This window comes from Hippoglossus hippoglossus, chromosome 21 (assembly GCF_009819705.1).
Source record: "Hippoglossus hippoglossus isolate fHipHip1 chromosome 21, fHipHip1.pri, whole genome shotgun sequence".
In the NCBI taxonomy this organism is placed as follows: domain Eukaryota; kingdom Metazoa; phylum Chordata; class Actinopteri; order Pleuronectiformes; family Pleuronectidae; genus Hippoglossus; species Hippoglossus hippoglossus.
The window spans coordinates 8,604,965-8,629,842 of NC_047171.1; the positions used below are offsets into that span (position 1 = coordinate 8,604,965).

General features: G+C 41.2%; 1 protein-coding gene across 2 annotated transcripts in view; it reads right to left on the minus strand.

Moving 5' to 3' along the window:
- The window catches only part of LOC117755085 (ephrin type-A receptor 6-like), a 157,139-nt gene that overhangs the window by 67,334 nt on the left and 64,927 nt on the right, over positions 1-24,878 (minus strand). For both annotated transcript variants that reach the window (XM_034574596.1, XM_034574597.1), the window contains exons 4-5: positions 6,054-6,209; positions 2,250-2,585 (exon numbers count right to left, since the gene is read on the minus strand). In XM_034574596.1, coding sequence (XP_034430487.1) covers positions 2,250-2,585; positions 6,054-6,209 — 492 coding nt within the window. The remainder of the gene's footprint in view (positions 1-2,249; positions 2,586-6,053; positions 6,210-24,878) is intronic.

Here is a 24,878-nt window from a genome sequence, read left to right on the forward strand (position 1 = left end):
ATATGCTGAACTTTTGAGGCTACTGTTTTTTTGCATTTTCGATAATTTGACACAAGACATTCTTCATCAAAATAAATAAGCCTCAGGTCTGGAAATTATAGAAAAATTGACAAAATAATGTTTGATTGAAGTTCTGAAGGTGAATCTATTTACGGGTAAGACAAATGTAACCCTGGGTGTCTGAGTTCTGTGCGTTTGTTGAGGAAAGTCATTAGTAAAGTCGAGTACTGCAAGTGCAGAAGTGGAAATTAAGCCATTTAGCTAATAGACAAGGAGGTGCCTACAAAACTAATGTAGAGTGTTTGTCACCGTCTGACTGTAAATGACCACCTCTGATGATGTAAGAGGACGTTTTCATTCCAATTATTTTGAAAGAGCTGTGGCCAGTGGGGAAACTCCAACACTGGCCCGGCCAACATGTAGTTTAACTTCATCACTCAGTCCTTTGGCATCTGTTTGACCTACAGTCAGCTATGTTTAAATTTAGGTGGTTTGCTGCTGCTGCTGTAATCCTGCCAAGATTTTACCTCGCTGGAAAATCACTGTAAATTTTAGGAAAAAGAAAGAAGAGGATTTATTGAAAAAGAAGTTAGAAAATGTGTGTTTCCAATGTAAAATGTTTTTTCAATCATACCTATTTTTAAGAATGTTTTAGACTTAATTAACTGTGCTGAAGCTGAGGTCAAATCGCATGTTGAGATTAATGACTTTTAAAATACATTTATTTAAAAAAAAGAACACATTGTTTATCAAAATGTTCCAAAGTAAAATGTTTTGTTTTCAGTTTAAGATCCTTTGAGATGCATGGTTTGATTTTCAAGTGGCACCTTGCAGATAATGTTATGATAGCAGTACAGTTGGTGCTGTGTGGTGTTGGTGTGCATGAATCATCCTCCTCTACTCTCTATGTTAAACACAACCACAGTGAGAAAACCTGTAAATTTAGCTCCTAGTTGAGGTGTGAAAGTTGCATCGTATAGTGGGTAAACCAGTCATCAGTGCATGGGCTGGATGGTCCACTACAGCCAACACTATACTATAAAACATAGCTATTTATTCAATAACATTGTAATTACATTTCACATGAATGTTACTGTCCATGGATTCACGAAACTAAACTCTAACAAAATTAATCATCGGTCCGTTCTTCAGTGGCTGGGAGCCAGAAATCTGCCTTTTCCCTCGAGCATTTTAAATAACTGTTGCTCAGTGTATTAGTGATGAAATGGGTCTTGTGTACAGCCTGGGGACCTGCCATGACTATGTGCTAAACTGGGCTTCCTAATGAAATAAAAAGGCTGCGTGTAACATTAAGTTGGCAATAAAGGCGAGAGTTGTCCCCAGTGACATAGAATAATGCATTTAATGTGTTTTGGCTGTATGAGTAAATGTATTTCTCCCACACTCCCACAGCAACAGAGGGATGGATGGAAGGAAAGAAAGTGGGAAGGAGAGAATAAAGAAACAAGAAACAGGAGAGAGAGAGGAGAGAGAGAAAGATGAGGGCAAACAACCGATCGAAAAAAAGAGGTGAGAGAAGGGTTGAGGGAGGATGGGAGCAGGAGGAGCGAGCAAAATAGAAAACACAGTGTTTGCAAATCACATATTAAAAGCATAAGCGTTCCACATAGCGAGTCATGTCCCAGAGGAAATATGGGCCTTTCAGCATAAAAATCCTTATTTAGAGCAAGTAGGTGGAAACAACCTCTGCTTGGCCGCCTGCCATCATTTACAGCAGCGGTTAAGGTCACAACACAGTAAATACTAGAGGAGCCAAAATGTCATTCTGACTTAAATCTAGATTTGTCTTTCTCTGCCAAGTGCAGCAACAGGTTGCAGAGGAACACAGTAAAAAAGCGTGTATTTAACAAAGACTGAAAAATGAAGGTTGAAAAACCACACAGAGCACTAACCTCTCCACCAAGGCCAACCTATTAACATAATATAGTGCAAAGCAAATACTTAGAACTGTTAATGATAAATGTAGTTTCAAAATAAACACATATTAGCTTAGAGTGGTAATACATTTTGGAGAATAATTCATCTGCAAAGTGTGACATTTTTTTCCAGCAGACAGAGGCAGGAAGCGACGTATTAATCTCTGTGGAGATCACGATTTTCTTGACAACACACAGACACCGGCGTCGGCTCCTATCACCACAAACTCACTTGACACATTTGTCTGTGTGTTCCACGTGTAAAAGTAACACGTACAAATGCAAAATTTTAAATATACTGGATGTACTCACCTCCCTGATCAGTGCTGACGGTGATGATCGCTACCTGGCGAGGGAAGGAGCTCATGTCCGACACGCCGTTGAGCGACTCGATCTCAAAGGTGTAGTTGGCATGCGCCGAGAAGTCCATGACAGTGACGGTGGCGTTGATCAGACCCAATGGTCGCGGCAGGAAACGGAGCACCTCCTCGCACAGCTGACAGTGGTCCGGCTCGGGGCCACAGCGTTTGCACTGGACGTTGTAGGTGAGGTCCCGGCGGCCCCCAGTGTCGCTGGGAGGTGACCACTCCAGCATCAGACAGGTTTCGTTCAGGTTAAACAATAAGTTACGGGGAGGAGACGGAGGCCCTGTCAACAGAAGAAACAAAATAGGTTTCAGGTGTAAGGTACTTTGAGAAGGGTTTAGCTGATGTTAAGAAAATATACACAACACACAAAACTCAGGCATGTCATGGGTTTGGAGCATTGATTGCAAAGGAAGAACCACAACTGGTTGTTGGTGCAAACCTTGAACCAGACAGTGAAGCTTTGTCTGATGACAACACATGGCTGCCACCAGGATGTTTTCTACCAGTTCTATGGGGGGGGGGGGGCTTGACCAAGACATTGAGGGACTAAGAAAATATAAATTTTCAGAGTTACTTTAAAAGGAAATTCTCTTTTCCCTACAACACACACAAAATCAGAAATCAAATCAAGAATATCCAAGTGCAGCCACTTTATCATCACTAGTATATTTCTTTTGCAAGCAAGACTAACTTTCACTGCTGACTGTATACAGGACACACTGCGAGGCCTTGGTTCCCATGTTTCGGGATGAATGTCTATCACAACCTCAGATGTAAATGAAAAGTATCCACAGTGCAGCCACATGGAGGAGTCCATGTCATACCCCCCCACAGACAGCGTCTGAGTCTGGACTTTCATTTTCTACCTGCACTTACCTTTTGATCAGAAAACGGTCCATGGCTCACAACCTAGACCCCCCCCCCACTCACCACACACACACACGTGTGTCATATGGTGAAATTGCAGCATGAGCACGCAGCCTGGGATCAGGTTCGGGAGCGAGTCGCTGTATGGTCGTTAACTTATAAGTAGTCTTTATTATTCATATATTTATTATAAAAAATAAAATGCCTGAGGAGGCTTGACTTGGCTACATGGATTTGTGACAGGGCTACAGCCCCCCCTCGCCCCGGTGTAGCGCCGTGCCTGTGACAAAAGATGATGGATTCAGATATGCAAATGAGTTCAAATCCATCTAATTACTTGGAGATGGTAAATCTTACACACATAAAATAAATACGATCTTGAAATGGATCCGAAAGGTAGTGGGGGCAATGTCTTGTCTTCCCATAATTCACATAGTTTAACAGCTGCTTTTTAATCGAAATTAAAATTTGGCTAAAGTTTTGCATCTCTACCTCTATGGGTAAAATGTTCAAGATTGCAAATAACATAATAGTTTATATAGGCTAAAAGTGAATTCCAGTCTTATATAAATATATATAAATGAGCTGATATAAAAGAGTGTGGGAACTAACCGGTTGAGTGATTTTTGCGTAATCTAACTACCTAAAAAACAAACGCAGATGAAAACACAATAATCTCTATTGAGCTTTGTTAAGAGAATTGTTAAAATCAAACCTGGTTGTTTATCTATTGCCCAAATTACTATGCAGAAGGGAAGATACAATCATACATCATCTGCATAAAGTTGAGAGGCACTCCCATTATGTGGCCAGGGACTAGATATAGTGAGAAAAGCACAGGACCCAAAATTGACCTCTGATGCACACCACTAACACAGTATTCTAAATGTTTCGACAAATATTTATATGTATTATTATATTCACACAGGTACACTGCAGTATTATGTATATATGCTTTTTGTCAGGTTTAATGTCACATATTACTGCCGTACAACACAACTCTATACATAAAACATTTCACTCCTGTGCAGTAAACATTCTCAGTTCCTTCACCTCCCTCACATTTCCCTTTGCCGAGGTGTTTAGGTGCTGTTGGGATGTGTGCGTTTGTGTGTCAGGGTGAGCATTGTGCTATAGCAGGCAGCCAGCTGTCAACAGGGTGGAGTTAAAAGGCCTGAGGGATTTGAACACTCCCCTCCTGCCAAGCACACTGTCTGCCTAGACAATGGGATGTTTCCCTCTCCTTCCACCTGCATCCCTCCATCCCTGCCTCGGCCAAAGATCTCAGCAGAGAGGAGGGCTCCTCCCACCCCTCCTCCACTTCTGTCAGCGAATGTCCTTTCTTTCTCTCTTTATCTCTTTCCGCCTCTATCGGCCATTATCTCACCTCCTCCATTCTCTCCATCGAGGAGAATCCACCCACCTCCCCCCCTGCCGCGCAACCCCACTGCCATCAGTCAGCTCCCATTCTCCTCCAGGGGAGATTGGTATCATCACCCTCCTTCCTTTCTCTCTTCACTGTCTACTCCATCCAGCCTTCAGACCTTCTCTCTACCTTTATCTCACCTCCCATGACACCCCCCCCCCCCCTTTCTTGCTCTCCACCTTTGTCTTCCTCTCAGGCCGTCAGCTTTTAATCTCAGGTCTTTTTCGTTTTTTTTCGTAGACATTAGGCAAGCAGACTGTTTATGCTCTGGCCAATGAGCTCCTGATTAAAATGCAACCCGTTATTCAAGAGATTCTTGTTTGTCTTGGGAGCAAAAGTGGCCTTGGAAATTCAGCATATGCTCCTGACTTGAAGACTTAGTTTAACAGCTCACAACACATGTTGAAAAGCTAAATCTAGAAATATGAATATCAATGTATGGAAAACAGTTTCCCTTATTATGTCTCTGCACATCGGAGTCTAAATTTAGTAATGAAAACTGTATTAAGAGCCTAGAGAAAATTTTGTCTTCTTTTAGAAAAGTACATCTTTCATGGCACTGTTAAACCACAGCCTCCCCACAATAACTTGGCTTTGTCTTGCTGTAAAAGACAAATACAGTCTTTCGCCCTGGAGAGCTCTCAGACGTGGCCCCCGTCTATCTTGGTGACAGCTAAATGGCTTTTTAATTAAAGGAATTAGTCTGGTTAAACTGTAATTTAATGCAAATATAAAGTCATTATGACAGTCAGTGAATCATCGATGAAGACGAGGCAGCTGAACAAAAGCCATGTAATTTATCCAGAGGCTCTCTAATGCACAGTTTCACACCAGATAAGTGCTGGAGACGAGACCGGATTTACAGCCACAGCAGATTCTGAGAGACCACTGGAGTAATCCACCTGTTCTATAGACGAAGTAATAACTTACCCAGACTGTTGGGCATACACAAGGATTTAGATACACTAAGGTGGATTAAGAGTTAACAAACATGCTCTATCTTCAGAATATTCTCTGCAATTGGTCCCAACTAGGGCTGGGGGACAAAATGATAAAGAAATAACTTTTAGAAATATAAGACAACGTCGATAGGAACTCATTTCATTCATGTTTTGACGACAACATAAACAGCCAATGATAATTAGAATAACGCCGCGCCGAACCAATCATGTGGCTGGAATAGAGTTACAACCACGTCAGGATAGGTTGACGCACACAGCACTTTGCGTAGGAGTGGCAGCCGGAAGCAGCACACGTGCTAATATTTGGGCTACTGCAGCCGTGCACACCAGTGCGTCAGGAGTGAGAGCGAGAGAAAAGAGAAAATGACGACAGGAAATGTTTACGAATATCAACTAAATTTGGTCTGAGTTCCCTTTCACACCTGTTATATCTGTCAAACATGTAAGGTATGACAGCCCCCCAGTCTCAAGCCCCGGCTGGTGGTATACTCACGTGTGCATGCCATAGTTGGGGGATCTTTCTCAGCCCTGAAGAAGCCCTTCTCACAGCGACAGATAGTCGCCCCTTCTCCGTAGCTGTAGCTATGCGGTGGGCACTTCGAACACTTGATGTTTCCAGCGTATGCCTTGTAGAAGCCCGGGTGGCACGCTGGGGGGGGACAGAAAGACAAAGTCAGGCCATGTTGTGGACATACAGGTGAAAACATTGCGTATATTCAAGGTTTCTTTTTGCACAAGGACCCAAAGGGGCAGATGTTGTTTGCTGAAAGAAATCATAATATTTCTATTTTTGTAACATTTCCGTCAATATCATATTATCATAACAGCCACAGCTACGGAATCAATAAAGACAAAAGGCTCTGGAACTGTCTTGTGGCTGTCAATAATCATTTAAAATTATAATTTCAACATATTAATGAAATTCAGGTTTTCTTTTCAAACATGGAAATTGATGCAGCGTGATTCACTCAAATATAATGAGACCATCTGTTTTGGTTTCGGGAACCTTTACTCTAAGGATTATGAATTCTAATTTTCATTTTACATGACAATTATTCTAATTCTTCTTCTTATTAATTTGAATATGTTTTCAAACATTTGCAATGCAGAAACACACACAGATTTTTCGGTTGCCAAGTTAACCCTGAGGATACTGTAAAAGTTTTAAAGCCATATTCATCTGTATTGTGGGTGTGAAAATCGCAATGAATAATTAAAACGGAGACAAATGCGTTGACAGAGAGGCCCTTTGAGAGACAACGTCAAGATATATCAACTGTTTGTCTCAGGGTGTTGAACATTGAGCTAGTTATTAAAAGTCCAAGATAGAATTCAAATGAATGTTAATTTGATTCAATTATTATCAACAATAGTTTGATAGGTGGAGGTATTTATGGTTCCCATGCCTTCAATAAAAAAAACCATCATGATATCAGAGAAAAATGAAAAGTGGACCATAGATGTGTTGAAAATGTACTGAAACAAAAAAATCGTAATAGAAAAAACACCATTACAAAAAGGGTTCTTTTCACATGAAATTCAAAGTGCACCTCGTTTGGCACCAGGCAATTTAATTATAGAGACTGCTTGGTATACGGAATTAAATTTGATGAACTTGTGGTGCACGTTTTAGAGCCACGACATAATAACTAACATACAGGAATAAAGACAAAATTATGCAGCAAGCGTTTTGGCACAGAAGACACGCCAGAGCTGGAATTAGCAAGAAAGGGCAAGATAAAAAAATTCAGAAAATGTTTCATTTTACACCAAAACTCATAATGAGCTGCAGCTCTGCGAGTTCTTTGATGACAGAGAGAGACGTTTTAAACACCTCAGTTTGGTGCAAGAAATGTTTTGCCAAAACTGCTTATCTTACTGCAGAAGCCCTCGTGTATGAAAGCGTGTAATGAGGAGGTTTTCTGCCGGTTCCACATTCACACAGAACACATGTATTACCATCAAACCCAAGTTTTTTCTATTAAAAATGTTCCTATTGAATAGAAAAGGTGGCATTGTGAATTTTCCTAATGCAAATCTGGCTCCTTTCCGAGGCTAAAGGAGAAAATAAGGAAATAACAAACTCGAGCAATTTCCCTTGGAAAGTGAAGAGAAAGAAAGTTACTGCTCCAATGAGAATTTGACTAAAAACCACACTGCAACATAAACAAACAGGCGTAAACACAACAAGTACAAGCTACATCCCTTATTAGCAAAATGGAGAGCAACTCTTTTTTCATTATATTTTCTTAACCTCCAAAGCACCTCCCCGTCACAAAACTCTCCTGCCTGGTGAGATTTCCACTGCTGCCGGTTGTCACCAAGCACATCGATTTAACAAGGTAACACAAGCTGAGCAATTTGAAGGGATTCACCTTGAAGCACCGAGTGCCTTTGTGTGTCTCCATTGCTGCCTGTGATAAATGGAGCTGTAAGGAGGACAAGGAAGTGCCCAAAACCACGAGTGCTCCGATCAAATGGGAACAATTAGGACAGCGGCAAAGAGGTTAACACACGCGCACAGAGACACACACACGTGGCACAAGTCAGTGTGAACCTATTTATTTTGCTGCCTGTATGAAGAGTGATTGTTAAAGCTCGACAAATCACACATTAATTGTACTAATGCAGTTGAAAACAGCCGACCAGACAATGGAATCTGGTATTTTTGATCAGAGCCTGTGACAATAATTGTTTAAAAAGGTATCTAAAAACTTGACACACACACACACACACACACACACACACACACACACACACACACACAGTATCAGCATGATAAGTGACATCCCCTGCAGCGTACCAAGGCTGCCTCTGTCATTAACCTCTGATACCGACGTGTCCCTGAGTCAAAAAACGTCAGTCAACACTCCCCCCCCCCCCCCCCCCCCACACACACACACACACACACACCCACACACACACACACCACTAGACAATGTTTTAGACTCAACCTAACGACGCCTCTGTCCGACCTTCACTGAACTGAGGGGATGTTCCTTTTTTGAAAGCCTTGCAGCCTCCTTCTGCAATCTGTCTGGCCAGGCTCTGTTCCAAGGCCACTGTGGTGCTGTGTGCAATGGCCGACCATGCATCATCCAGGAACGGACACACACATGGCGGTGAGAAGGCAGGTGTACAGACCGCTATTACGCACACGCGCGTGCAACACGATGTGGAAACAGCAGTGACAAACAGCACATTGCGCTGAACTAGACAGCGTGCCAATATCTGAATGAAGCCGGGGAAATGTGAGCGGTTAAAGACGAGCCAAGTCTGCAAATCAAATACCAGCGTTGATCCATCAAGGACAACGATTTGCCCCTCATATGAAAAGCATGCAAGCATCGGTACTGTATGTGTAATGCAGTCCGTATTATTTCCCCAATGAATATGATTACTGATCCATACAGATGAAATGGACTTGGCACTGAGTAGATTTGCACACTAGGCTGCTGATGGTCTGGTGACTAGTGAGCATGACAGCCAAAACAAAAGAGTGCAGTGGAAGGAGGCAGCAGGGCAAAACCGAACGTGTGTTACTACATCAAATCCCTGTGGTAACAGTTTTGCAGCAGTCAAAAGGTCATAGAAACACATGTAAGATGATAAAAAGTTAGTGAACTGTTTCCTCTCAACTCCATATTAGAGCCATATGTACATACATGAAACATCAGCGCAATAAAATGCACATTCACGATGCAGAGAGATGTCCGATTAAAACAGCTGAATAAATAAGCATTATTTGGTTTTGTTATAAAATATTATAAAGGTGGTAGTACAGAGTAGCTGCTTTTAAACATGCACTGAACTCCGGATAATCTCCTGAGGTTATCCAGAGGGGCTGTATGTGACAATGCAAATGTCCGAGACAGAGGCTCAAGACAATCTTTTAGATTTTTTCCCGTCAGCCCCCTCGTAAAAACTCAGAATAATGTCTGATTTAGCTCATGTGAGAATACAGCAGGATATTATGGGATTATTATAGGATTCACAGCAAACGAGCGGACATCTTGATGTTCCTACTTGCAACGGACAACAAGATTCGAGAGCTTTTTGTTGATGTGGCGTAAATGAATACGTGATCTCCGCAGCAGAATTCATAGGTTACTGAGACACCACCACTCACCTGAACTCTCCGGATACTTTTCTGTTGTGGTGAACGCATCTGACCGAGGGATATCCTGCCGCATTGTTCATATGTGAAAGGCAAAATCTGGACCCCATTGTCCTGACATTTAGCGAAGTTCATGTCTGAAAACAGCCAGTGTCTCGTGTGACAAAGACTTGAGAGCTCCTGTCAGCATCAAGTCTCATGTTGTATTGATTGTGATAAAACATATCGCACTGTGTTTGCCTGTCAGACACAAGTGTGACATGGTCCTTTATACTGTTGTTGTTGATCCTGACACCAGAGCTCTAAACACACATTTAGAGTGAATGTGTGGAGCCACAGAGGACGTCAGCAGACATATCATACAACAACGCATCATGACAACACATACCATTTATCACTGAATCGCAAAGGTTGCTGTGAATGACAGGCATGTTCTACTTGTTGTAAAATGCCCTTTGGGTGAGATTTATTTGTCTGATCTTTCTTACACACAAAGTAACATTGACCAACGATTTAGGAAGCTCAAGAAGTGCAATAACAATATGTGCATTCTACAGATTACAAATTCTTTGAAATATATTCAAGAAATATATGAGACCACCTTCAAACAAGAATAACAAAAAAAGAGGAAAAAAGTGATCATGATGCAAAATGGGCAAAATTGTATTGAAAAATATGTTAACATGCCTGTAAAGCCTTTCTGTATAAAATATAAAAAAATCGTAAAACTAATAAGAACTAATTGTATTAACATATTACCCATTAGAGATCTGAAATAAAAAAAAGAAATCAAGAAATTTTTTATTTAGTTGTTGAAGTGAGGATTACATTCATCTTGATGGGAGCTTGTTGGGGTTTGTACTGTATATACTGTACACCTGTGAAGCAAGTAGACCTGACAGAGCAAGGGATGAGAGCATAGTATCCTGGCCCACTGGCCTTTGGGGCTCTGATCATAGTTCTAGGCCCTCAGCCCAAGGTTAATGAGATCTGGAAGTCATCCAGAACTTCTTCAGCCTGGGGCTCAGAGGCCTGAAGCCGGGCCCTGAGACCCAGAGACGGCAGATTGGTTGGTGAGGCCTGCTACTTCATACTCACTGGACCTTAGCAGCAGAGCAACTGGCAGGCAGATTAGGTGGGGGTGGCAGACCTGTCCGCCTGCCTGTCTCTCTACTGACAGGACTTCACTATATGACCAATCTGCTGGAACTTTTCTACTAAGTCAGTAATGTTATGTTATTTTGCTATGAAAATGGAGGACGCTATAGCAAGCAAAGCCGATCTGAGCAGACAATCACGACACCAAAGCATCTGAGAAGCAGCGTGTGCAAGTGTTTTCTACACCGTACAACAAAGAAAACGCACAAAGGTAAAGCTGTTTGTCATCTTTGTACCAATCAGACGCCTTCTCTGAAGTCTGTGGGCTCTGTGGGCTCACCTGTTAGCAGCAAGTTGAGCAACCTCGTCTGACTGCTTGTGTGCGTGCCCACAAGATTTAAACAAAGTATGTGCTATGTCAAATTTGATTATATTTTATGTTTTGAAAAAATTTAATGAGGGCACCATGACGATCCAGAGTGAAGATATCAACCATGAACCACAACATCCCTGGTTCCCATTCAGACAGACATCTGTTGCATGTCATAAAAAATGTATATGTGTATAAAAATGAATACTTCATTACAGTCAATATGTCTTGATAGCATGATGCAGTCAGGCTCTGTCAATTCCTAGTCAGTGGAAGTTTTTACCTACTGTATCTGTGCTAATCAGTCAAAATCCTTCTTAACATTTGTTTGTTTCGTGTCTGCAGTTCCGTGTGCATGAGCGATGGAAACTCTCTGGCTCTTTGCGGTGGCGTAGCCGATGATGGCGGGTTCCTCTCCCGGTGGGTCAGCGAAGAAGAACAATTCCAAGAGGAGCACAATTCTGCAGCATTTACTTGCAGAACCACATCAACAAATGTTGCAGAATAGTTCAGCTCTTGAAATCAAAGGCAGCGGGGTGAGCAGGCGATGCAAAGGATGAGAGATCATTGCAGAGATGGTGGCATTGTAGGCGAGAAGCAGCCTGAAACTAATGCATATGATAAAAGATGGAAGATGTGCCCTATTTTCGGTTTCATTCCACACAAGTGTGCCCCATCCATGAAAAAGTATAAAACAATAAAAATGAAAACCCTTATTGCTTTTTTTCCCTCTGTGGTGACACAGAACCCATCTTGGCCACACATATCCTGCATATTAGCAGAAGCAGTGCCTGGTCCCCTTTCCCTTTCTGCATAGATAATAACTTTTATCATACTCCACCAGGAGAAAATTACAACCCTGTTCCCTCTGCTTATGCACCATGATATTCATGTTCACTTCCAAACATAACAGAAGAGCCTTCCAATGTCACTAAAGATACAGGTAATATACATTTTGCTCATGTCTCTTGGTGAACCCTGCACTAGCTTGTGTTCATACAAACACCTGCACTTCTTATAATTGTAATGCAATATGCATAACTTATTAACACTCGAGATGATTAACTCACACCTCTTATTCCGCTGCTAAAAAAAAAAAGCAGTAGCACTCTACTCTGGAGCCGACATTTAAATAGCATCACATGTTATCGAAAAACAACACTTTCAAACACTCGTAAAGAGGAGCCCTCCGTCTCCTCTCGCTTTCAGTCCCTCACTCATCGGCCTTCCTTCCTCTCTTCATTAGCTGAAAGCTGCGAGCGCTATCTCTGATTTGCACTTGAGGATTAGTGCGGCCTCTCCAGCAAATGTCTGCTGTAGCCTTGAGAGTGGTGTTTGCTCAATTAGCGGGGAGAGCAGTCTGCGTGGGAGCTTCAGGAAGTTATAATAAGAACCATGACATAGGGGAGCCTTCTTTTCTTTACCCGTGTCGGATGATAATTGTCATCATCACAGTTAACACTCACGTCAAAAGTCAAGTTTCTAGTCTTTGTACTCAAACCACATATAGTTTTCTTTTCACTTTACTAAAGTACTTACCTTCCTTGTCATTAGTGAGTCCTCCTCAAAAAGTTCTACAATATACGTCACTATACGTCACTTTTTATTGTTTGCTTTTTATAAACAGTCTATTGTGCAGAGTGAAGTTTGTGTTCATCCCACCTGGTTGATCTGCAATGAACATTTAATATTAGATTTTATATTATTTCTCAATGTTATTTTTTAAAATATATATAAAAAAAGAAACTGAATTTGTTTTATTACTGTTCACATATAAGTTTGAATGATTTACTGAAAAGCTTTTTACAAATCTTCAGACCCTAGTTCAGTCTTCTCAAAGCCACAAGCGAACATTGTGCTTTTACTTACGCAGTTGCCGACCGTTTCCGAAATTTAAGGACGTAGAAGGAGAAATATTTCACCTTCTACAGTGTATTTGTGCTTGTGTGATATTTCAATTTTCCACTGTGATAATGTACACATGGCATATTTATTGTAACCTTATTTACACTAAGATTAGATTATCTATGATGTGTTTGTCAAGCCTGTACGTTTCCCCTCAAATTGACATGATCTGAATTTGATCTTATGACCTGTCACCTTGTCTTTCACACCATGTGCATGTGTTTGCATAACCTCACCCTGCATGTTTACAATTTTGGCATTTACGCCATCACCTCTACTTCCAACCCAGTGGCGTCATGAATTCACTTTCTTTTACTTGCTTCCTGGCGTTTAGTGGGCATCAAGTCTGGCGGCTCTGCGAAGCTGCCAGATCGGAGCAATAAAGCCGAGGCTAACTTGGACACAGCAAACGTGACGCAGTGATGAAGAGAAAGAAGAGAGTCTCTGCTGATTGAGTTTCGATTGCTGTTTAATTTGTTCCTTCGTGTGCCCTTGTGCCATGGTTATTTGAATTTCATCTGTTGCATTGATTTCTTCAGTTTAATTAGGCTGGTATTTTGTAGCATGAGGGTTTATTACCCTGAATTAGGCTTTGATAAGATAGAATGACCGGAGATTCATTATTGAAGATAATGTAATGAAGGCAATAAGCTCCTTTAACTGAGGCTATTTTTGTTAGGGGGGGAAAAACAATACTATTAACCAGGATAATCAGAGCTAATTAACAACATGCAGACTGGGAGTGTAAAGACCACTTTGGTGACACATTCCCCTTCTGCCCTCTCAAGACTCAAGACTCACTTCCTACTTCTGTTTTCTCTGTCACACTTTTTTGGACCAGAGTTGGGGGGGGTTTACACGTCCAATCAGGATGCATCCTGGGCGGCTTCCATTTTCTGTGTGAGGCCCAATCCCAGAACTCGTCAGAGGGAGAGTTCCTAAGAGTTCCTTGTTTATTTATTATTTTCTTTTTAAATCACACCAATAATCCGTTTCTCATTAAAGGCGCCTTGTGCTGCTTTTATATTCAAAAAAGAAAAGTTCTGTTTACATTCAGTGATACTCACCAAAGCACAAAGATTCTTTCCCTGTGGACTAACAAGCATTTTCGCCCTAATTAAACATTTACAAAGCCGTTGATATTTTTTATTAGATTTTTTTGCAAGCATTTTAAATTTATTTTTTTTTGTAGGCAGAAGACTTCTTTTCCCCTCAAGTGGATGTGGACAATTCACAAAGCTCTTATGATTTTTAGGATGAATAGTTCATCAACCAGTTCGTGGCATATATGAAATCATTGTTTAAACCAGAATTACCGACCATGCCTCCTCTAATCAGTGCAGTTTCAGTCTACATACGAGGTATCCTGTGAAATTTGGCATCCGTTCTGTGAGGCCAGAGAACCTGAAAACAGAATGACTCGGCCACCGGTGCGAAGGCAAAAGAAATCTTCACATGCAGGTATCAACACAATTTTGTAACTTCTACATCTTCAAGCTGAAGGAGAAAAGAACAGAGACACCTGAAACCTAAGTGCTGTCTGTTCTACTAAAAGCTAAAATAACAACGACATCCCGCTTAGTGAAATGTACTGATAAATTGGACTTGGACATTTTTAAGGAAGATAAAGATGCGATGGGAACAAAGGGCGACAACCAAACAATGAGAAGAAGATAAAAAACCACACAGAAAAGGCAAGAGAGTAAGAGCAAGTTCTCAGAGAGGACAGCGCTGCAGGGGCTCATTCAGCGGCCGCCATCGCTTATATACTGTATCACTGACATTATCAGAGACAAAGATCTTTTTATGGACTTTACGGGGGTCAGCCTTACTGAGCCCTTTATGGCAAAGTTTATAGCAGCATAGAAAAGAGTCTTGTGCCAAATGAACTAACAGAGTAGTAAACCTCTCAAAAGACATCCGTTAACTCCTGAGCGAGAGCAGAGTTCCTCTCTAAATCTTGCTCCGGAGACGAGCCGGTGGCTGGTGGAGGCTTTAGGATGGACAGTAAAGCAGTGTTTTTATAGTCTGAGCTGGACTGCTGACATAATGTCCTGGCTGGCTCCCGGACAGTGCTGACCTGTATTAGGATATCTCAGATGCATGATCGCAATAGTAAATCTTCAATAGCACTTAGCGAGGGTGACGGCCCCCGTAAACCCCCGGTGGAATGTGACACCTGTTGCCCTGCAAACGGTGGAGTTTATGGACAGTGATAACACTTGTTTGTTCTAGTCAAACTGTTGTTCCAGACCAATGAACTGTTTTACACTTTGAGATATATGCTTTTTCACCATATTGCTGAAAGCTGCATTAGTAGATTCAAAAAGTTGTGTCTTAGTCATCAGAAGCCCGAGAATCGTGCTTCGTAAAATCTTGTTCAGGGGCAGCAAAACATTGATTTAGCCGCATGGTATTTAACACTCCATGTACAACAAGGTAAAACCTCCATAGAACACACATTCATTCACTGCTTGCCTTACATCCAGATTCATGCCATTGTGTTTACTGTTACATTTTCATTTTAAACTCTCCATATGCCTCTTGAAGAAGAGAGTGTGTTGTCAATGTGTCTTGTCTATAGAGGCTTAATGAATTCATGATAAGGTCTTATAAAGATGAACATGATTTAGCCCCAAACTTTTTCCCTCACTACCCACATTCCCTCCGCATGATTGACGCCGACTGCAGCTTTTAACACGCTGTTAAATCGGCAGCAAATCGTTCTTAGCAGAGGTCGCATTGGCATAAAGGCTTTCTTGAGGAAAATAAACAACGGCAATGGCTTCTCAAAAACAGCACAAACAAGGGAGGGAGATAATGACATGGCAGCTATTTAGTAACATACAACTACATCATGGAAGTCCAGTGAAATTAAACTGGATCCGTCAATTTGAATGCCTTTTTGCTGCTGCTCCCTCTCTCTCCTCGTTATTTATTTTGAATTTGTAAATCTCACTCTCTAAGATTTACATATTTAAAGATAAACTATATATAGATACAAACAAGTACACAGTATTAGGTATAAGATGAGCCTATACATTAAGATTTGAAACCCGGCAGAAACAACATTCCAAATAAGATCACACTCAAGAAAAAAGGTGCAATAAATACCAGTGATCATGGTGTAAATGTAACAGAAACAGCAAAGTGTTGGTGGGAAGTGTTCAAATATATTTTCGAAGAAGCAGCTGCGAGGATGTAAACACATGTGTTGGTGTTTGTCAGAGCAGAGAGAATCTTGCTGGCACACTGTTTGGGTTTAGAAACCAATTTGCAAAAACTGATAAGAGCAAGTGCTTCTTCATTTCCACTGTGGAGACGATACCTGCTGTTCCTGAGAGCGGCGCAGTCTTCTTCTTTGGCACGGAGACATTTGAGAACACTTGGTCTTTTTATAGCTGATGGTGATAACTTTTACTGTACTTTACTTTTTCTTTCTCTGTACAGATTCACAGTTAAGCTGCTAAAAAATTGCATGACATCCTAGGGCTCGAGGATATTGCCAAACTAATGTTTATTTTTATGATAAATGTCAAATTATTATTTCTTTCAAGTTTCTTCCTCTTGAGTGAAGGTTGTGGACATTTAAACTAATTGTGTTATGTCAAAATATATTGATATGTATTGAACTTTTGTTTTATTTCTATTAATGAAAATGATATGCTGTAATTATTGTTACTCCATCTTAAGAAGAACATAAAAACACTCAGGAAGTTACTCAGCAAACTGCCCTTTAAACTTTGGTACAGTTCTGGGATAAGTTGAGTAACCTACTTGGTATGTACAGAGCGTACAGAGGGAAATCAATGGAGTGGCTTATCTGCCCAGATGAATTTAAGATGATCACATTCACTGTGCTCTGTAATACCAAAGCACTTTTTACACATTAACCCATTAAGAGCTACAGCTCCTAATAAAACTGCACCCTAAAGCCTAAGCAAGGTTTGAAAATTACCCCCTAAAACCTGAGGGTTTTCTGAGGAGCAGACAGAATTGCTAACATTTACTAAAACCTTTATTTCTCAGCCTCTGAAGCAGATAGAGACGTGAAATAAAAACATCTGGTTGCCCAAACCTTTGGGTTTCGTTTTCAATTGTGGCTTTTTCCCTAAACATCTGGCAAACTTACGCAGATCAACTCAGATGCATCATAATCCGCCCGTATGAGCTAACTGAGCCGAGGTTAGCAGGTCACCAGGGAACATCATCTGGGTCTGAATCTTCTTCGTTGTCATTTTCATCGTTGTTTTTGTCAATGAAGCGATGCTCTCTGAAACACTACCGTAAATACTTTGTAACGGCGGTAGGAGCTCTAACAAACAAACTAATTATATTTCCCATAATGCATTTAGCCTTTCTCGCAAATATTTAATCTCTCATCTGACTTGATTGCTTGTTGTCGTTCATTAACATTATATCAGTATTACTTATGATTACACAATGATGTATGATACCTTACTGATGGCAGGATTTAGTTTAAGAAAGCTTAAAGAATCTAAAAACCGGAATGAAGGAGATACAGTGTAAATCATCATTGTGTTACGTAGCAGCAAACAGATTTTTGTTGTAAACTTTCATGAGTAGTCGGACAACATGCAGCCTTTAGAAGCCTGAAAGGGAATGCACTTGGTTTGCTTCATGGCTGGCGTGCTACTGTACACTGGGAGCACGTCTGGCCCAGTTGGAGTTTGAGACGTAAGAGAAGTTGCTTCACTAAGGACAGAAAGCACTCGGAGTGGAGTCATCTGGGATGATGGAGTGTGCCTTCATGGGACCAGTGGGAAGCATTTGCCACTTATTAGGGGAGAATGAGCACAATCGGAGCACAGACTTCTCTTGTTAATGATCTGAGCACCACACACACGCGCACACACTCCCTGCGCGCTGAGTGAAATCACAGAACGCACACACTTTCAAACTCGCTTATAGAAGTTGCCTCATGCCGTTGCAGTTGTGTTAGCAGTTTAGTGAAGTGACAGCTGATGAGTGGGACAGATTGAATCGTCTTCCCTTTGTACGGCACAGCGATCGACAGACCAAAGCGTGTAAGAAGAAACAATGAGGCAGAGCCTGGAAACGCTCCTGCATCAGCACAGCGTTCATTCATTTCCCTGTCCTCGACATAAAGTACAAACTGTGTGCAGTCTACAGAAAACACGGCAAAGTTAGGATCAAATACTGTCAATGGCTTTTAACAGTGTTCGTGATACGCCTTCAGCTTGTTTGCTCACCTGCTACCTGTCTCTGCGCCGAATGAGAGAACACAGCAAGCACAGCGAAGATGTGTAGTGTTCTCAATCTGGCGAAGACATCTCCATCTGCGACTGTACGGCCTAATTAGCTGCTGCTGTTGAAGTGACAGCATTGCACCATTCAAAGGTTCTTAACTGTGTGTTTATTACTATAGCTGGCAATCAAAAGTGCCACTGAGTGTTGATGAAGAGCGAGAGGAAGTTTTTTCGAATCGAGCCTGCACAGGGGAGGATTAGTTTTGCTGAGGAAACTGTAATGTGCATAGGCGTGTGTTATGAAAAGCCAAAGATCTCATTATTTCGTCTCCTTTTCCCTGCTGTTCAATGTTTTAATATCACCAGCCGGCGTTTATCAGCGGGCGCTGCGAAAAGGCAGTCAGTGTTTGTGAACGCTGCTCATAATCATAAAGATAATAACACTTTGTGTGTCCTCCACCTTGTTTCAGCGAGCATATGCACACTGGCAGAGTTATCAAACGCCACGGGAAAACCAAGATACACTCTGCAAACTGTGAATAAAAAGGAGCAAGAAAGGATTTAATACGGGAAGGAACAGTTATCTTAAGAAAAACAATTCTTGAAACATATTGAAGTCCCCATGCCTCATTTAGAGGCACACAAAAAACTGAAATGGGACTGCAACTGCAATTACTTCTTGGCATAAGGACAACTGCCTTTTAACAGTTTTACTGCTTGTAAAAGGGACTAGAACGCTCATAATCTAACACATGGACTTGAAATAATGTAGAGTCCATCATTACTTTATTTGGCATAGAACCCATTTGTAAATCATGTTAATTACAGTCTAGTTTCTCTCAGATTAATTTCACTCTTGATACATCTGACCGTGAGCTTGAAAGACGGCGTACTCAACTTTTTTTAATTGCCTATGAGAAATCTCTGTACATGAGGCCCTGGGCTTTGCCTTCTGAGTCCTGTGGGTTGTCAGGGGTTAGACAATGCAAACACTTGAAGTTGGTTTTAGTTACATATTAAAATTATTAATAATTAATATTCACGTTTCAAGTCACTGTTGACTTTTTAAATTTGTACCCAAGGCCGCCATCTTCCCCTGACATGAACTACAGAAGTGAGTGCGTCTGAACAAAACCACAGAAATGTTGAAGTGGAAATGGAAGACTGTGTGACATGGCAGCTTCATGCATTGATGTTCTCATTAACTTCTTACAGTATTTATCTCAGCTTACAAGGTTGGTGTATATTCTTTCAGGAGTAAGCAGACATCTCTGAGCAAGGACACGCAAGACTATGGTTTGTGTATTTGTCTGTGTGTGTGTGTGCGTTTCCTGCTGCAGAGAAAACACTTGAAATATCCCCAGAAAACAAACACCAGCCTGTTTCTGCTGCATTAGGAGCCAAGTGTTGATTTGAACTTGACATGTAGTGTAACACAATTTGACCCTTGGGACTGCGCTGCCCTGCGCCACTTCTCTGACGCCATACAAGCTCAATTTTCACCCAAGCAATTTGATGCATGGTGCGATGACTAAGTCGTGAGTGCTGATGTTTGTGTTATATAGTCGGGCTAATATTCACCTACTGTGCACCTCAGCCTAATGGGATGGCACACAGCAATTAGACCGTGTAGAAGACTATTACTAGACTGAAATAGGTTTTTCAAGACAGACGTCATCTACTGCAGCTTTAGTACAGAACAGCAGAATTCACCAATTAGTTAAAGGCAGTGGAAACTCATGTTTTTAGCTGTAGCGGTATTAATAATGTATGTTGTCTTGATGTTTTAGGAATTAATTAATTGCTGTGGATGCATTTATGTTGCTCTTTTACCAAACTCTTGACTGTTTGTATTGATATTCAGGTCACTGATAATCCTTCAAGGTTCAGCATAAACAAACAAACTTTGGTTTCTTGTCGAGAACTTGGTGAAGCTGCTCTGTCATGTTTTCTGTTCTGGTTGGTCTCAGTCTGATATAGACTCCGGTTGTGAGATTCCTCTATTACCTTTAGCCTGGGCTACGTGTTTGTGTGTTGCCTCTAACATGAGGCTTTATGTGAAATGTCCATGTGATCTATACTTATGAAACAAATCCTGCTTATTTGATGTTGATCAAACTTTAGAAAAACTCTTCAAAGAACATTATATGTACTACCACATAGACATGGAAGAAATGCCATCTTAAAGGTTTTCTGTAGGTTCTAGGTGTGGATGACTATGACTAACTCATATTAATCCACAATCCATTATGAAAAGTAAGTCACAGCTCTATTAAGCCCCAAACTAAGAATAAATTAAGTTCAAATGAACATTGATTTGAAATTAATAAAAGTTGTATTTTATCAGCAAATACATCACCATTGATCCCTGCTTCTAACTCCATGAGAGCCAAGCTCACTGCAGCAAAGCGCCTCTTAATATACGTCAACACGTCCAACATTTTCTCATTAATTTTGTATTGATTTGATTTTACCACATTTGATAAATAGCTGACATAAACACTTTAAAAACAAAAAGCATACCTTGTATGTAGCTACTTTAATATGGTTCAAGGTGATGCACAAGACATGGTTTGTGAATGGACTGTATTAAAAGGACTATTTTTTTATATATAACGCTTTTCTTAAAGAGCACTTCACATTCTCCCATTCACACTGACATTCATACAGCACTTTTCTACTCATGCATTCCATCCCATTCATAGACCACTCATCTGCAAACGGCAATTTGGGGTTCGGTGTCTTTCATGCGAACCGAAGGAGCGAACCCCTCTGAATAAGTGAACGACCCGCTCCAGCTCCTGAGCCGCAGCCGCCCCACAGTGACCCCCCACTTCGACAGAGTAGGGCTGGCAATGACCACCTCCCAACAGCCAGCACATCTTTTACACCAACGCTTCCCAGGGTCCAGTTAAGCAATTTCCATACATTAAATTATGATACCAAAATGAAACTCTAATGTAACCCTGTGATAGCCGTACATCACACATTTCCATTTGTGTGTGATGATTGCTTGTTAGAGAGACTGGATAAAAGCGGTGCTGCAAAGGCAGGCGCTCACATGAACGGCTTTGCCCGGAATTCTCCATATGCTGCAAATAATGGACTCAGGTAACTGATTAAATATAGTAATAATAATAACCATAATAAGTCCTAAAAACTATTAAATCGTGTCAGAGGTGGACCACATTCACTGGATCGTATCTGATGTTTAAAGAAACCCTCTCATTTATGAACATATAATCCCAATTTACACAGACAGACGTGCAGATGAGCGGGCACTATATCCTCTTCAGATCCCTGTCTGATCTATGGAGTGTAATAGTGTTTAATAAGGCTGACATTATGCTGGGATAATCCCACTCTCTCATGCACCGACACACAACCAATTCCATTTCCACCGCCTCAGCTGTTTTCTCTCTGCTCCGAAAGCTCATTTCAAGAAAAGGAGGCCCGGGCGCAAAATGAAGCCTCAAATATCAATTACCACTGATGGGAATGAAGGGGGGGGGGGAAAGCTGACGGATGCGACATTTCCTCGAATCCTTGGCAATTCACTTTGGTTTAATATGTGTTTTTTTAAATTTTTTATTATAGAGCGATAACAGCACATGATGAGAAAAAAATAATAATTATTGGACTAATGTGAGATGTAGGAGTTGCAAAAAATGCAGCTCCTTCAAAATGTGTGTGGAGGGGAATGTGTGTGCATGTATGTGCCTATGGGTGGACAAAACAGCTCCTCTTGTTATAGGTTATTTATGAATAATTTCCATTACATTTAATTATGAAACTAGATGCTGGGTGGCTGCGTAATGCAAGCAGGAGGCAGGACATAAGTTCCGCTGCAGAATTCACATGTCTTTGTTTGCAGCACATCGACACCCGCTCCAGCCCTTATCACCAAAAGCTTGAGAATCTTGTTTTCTTTCAAAGTTGACTTCTTTGTCGAGTCTTCTACATGAAGAGCACCTCCGAGCTATGATCCGGAGATATTGCTATTCTATGTATTTGTTTTGCATCCGCCGTGTGTTAGAAATGTCATCAACGCACCGACTCGCTCGTGGTGAATCCTCCGGATATAATCCTGCTGTATTCTCACAAGGGCTCAGTCGGATATTAACCAGAGTTTTTACTTGGGGGCAGGCAGGGAAAACTCCAAAGAATATCCTCAAGAACTGAATTGGACATTTGCCTTTTCACATATGGCTCATTTGGAGAATATACAGAGTTCAGTGCATGTCTGAAAGCAGCGTTAGTAACAAGAGATAGAGTATAAAAGCAGTTTTAGCCGAGGTAACCAGTATTTACAGTTAGAACTACATGAAGACCAGTGCAAAATGACCTGAGAGGTCTGGGTGGCTCCGGGCTGACACTGTGGATAGACCTAATAGTGACAAACAGAAGAAACTTGAAGCCTTTTCTAATATGTGCATGATGCCAATGTGGAATACTGTGCCCTCTTTTCTACTCTCGGCTCCAACTCTTGCTACAAACTCGTACAGTTTTGAGGAGGAGCAGAAGAAGAAACTCATTCCTTTCGTAATTTGAAGGGACAATTCAACAGCACAAACATTTCATAGTTAAAGTTTATTTTTAAGAGACAATTTATCAAGCTGAACCTTGACAACTTCATTCTTTTTCTTTGCACCAAAGGATTTCACCTCTTTCTTGTTCTGTGTTTAATGAATACAACTCAAACATCCACCAGCGTGTGCTGCCGCGACTTTGTTTACTTCAAGTGTATCAATGGGTTATTGAAGGCCATGGACACATTGAGTATAGTAGGTCAAGTTTGTGAGACCTCGTACAACGTCGCTGTTCTGGAGGCAAAGCTTGTATATGCATACACAGTCACATTTGCACACTGTGAAAAAAATAAATATATTCCCAGTGGAACAAAAGATGGCGGGAACAGCTACACATCCGTACGTCACGGGGCTGCATTGCAATCTGACATGCCGAGGGCACTGTTCAGTGTCGAGGGTGTCCCTGTTTCACCCAGTATGGATTTGACTCAGTGAGACAGGGCGACTGGTGTAAAGTGCCGGGGCCTACGCATCCAGAAACCCTCGCTAATTAATTCGGATGCTTTGTTTGCTGATGATACCCAAATTTATTATGCTGAACAACTTGATTTTGAATGATTAAAAGTGATTAAAAGGACTTTCAGGGGGAAGTTTTCATTGACAAGAACAGGATGTAACAGGGCCGTTGGAAAGTGAATAATAGCCGAGACAAAAGCCATTAGCTGCCTTGTAAACACAGTCACTGTCTTTGCCCTACAGCTCCTATTCCACAAATCAGTGACTGGAGCGAGATAAGGTGTGTTTGTGTGTGTGTGTGTGTGTGAATTAATCCAATCTCGCTGTATTACTTCGGATATTCTCACTGAAGCCGCCTCGAAAATCGGCGCGCAGCTCCGTCTTTTACAAATCACGCCGCTGTCCACAGTTTGCGTAATTAGTTTAGTGTTATTGCATTCATATGGAACAGAGGGTGTAAAATGTGTTATTGCTTTTTAACTGAACACAGTGGGTAAACTAATGTGCTCAATACGATCAATAAATCATATCTGAACACATCAACTCCCTGCCAACTGGAAAATGAAGTAGCAGCTCGGCCGCCCGCTTGCATATGAAAAAAAAAGGTGTGAAATTGTTTGTGCATGTAGAACATTCTTAATCTGTCTGTGTGTAATATGTGAAGATATTACATGTCCTACATCTTGTACAATTTAATAAGTAAAAGATGTTTATGTGCTATTTATATGCATTAAGATAAAGCAGAAGAACCTTTTCTCACGTGGTTTTGTGAAATATTATAGTCAACACTCATTAAGAGCAGCATCACACATGATCTCCCCCCCCAGCCTCAGGACATCTCCCTGTACAATCTTCTGGTTGCCTACTCTGGGCTCCTCTCCTCCCACACCGTGGGTGGCTAAGACAGTCGGTCCACTTTGCTAAAGCCTCCTGCCGTTCACTAATAATGTTGACCGCCAGCTACCAAATTAAAATGGTCACAGGCGCCGCTGGACGCCGTTGGTCCAAGCAACACGGCTTCCAATGGTTAAATGGATCCACCACAAGGGGCCGTTCCTATCATAGTCTGTCACACAGATATTGCTGTCACATGAAGGCCTTGTGAATTCATCTTTATTTCTTTTCTTTTTTAAATCAAGGATTAATGTGAACTCTCACCACAGATGGTGGGTCATATTTGTGTTAGTGTGAGTTAAGTGTGTTTGAGCTCTTTCTTAGTGTCAATTAATACGCCTACTAAACTTTTTATAAAAGAAGGACACATATACCACATAGCCAATTAATATAGTAATTGGCTGTATTGTAATCAAAGTAAATTCCAACCTGTGTTAATTAAAAAAAATGGGTCTATATAATATCATTAAGAACCCAGAACCAACACATTGTGGACACAAGCCTTTCATCACCTCACACAGGCCGGAAAAACCATGGAAATAAGAAATGTGGTTTATTGCTCCACACCAATTTTCTGCTTTTCCAAAAAACAGCAAAACAAAAGAGCGTCCGGCTTCACTGACAGCATTACCATGTAAAATATATGTTGGACTGACAA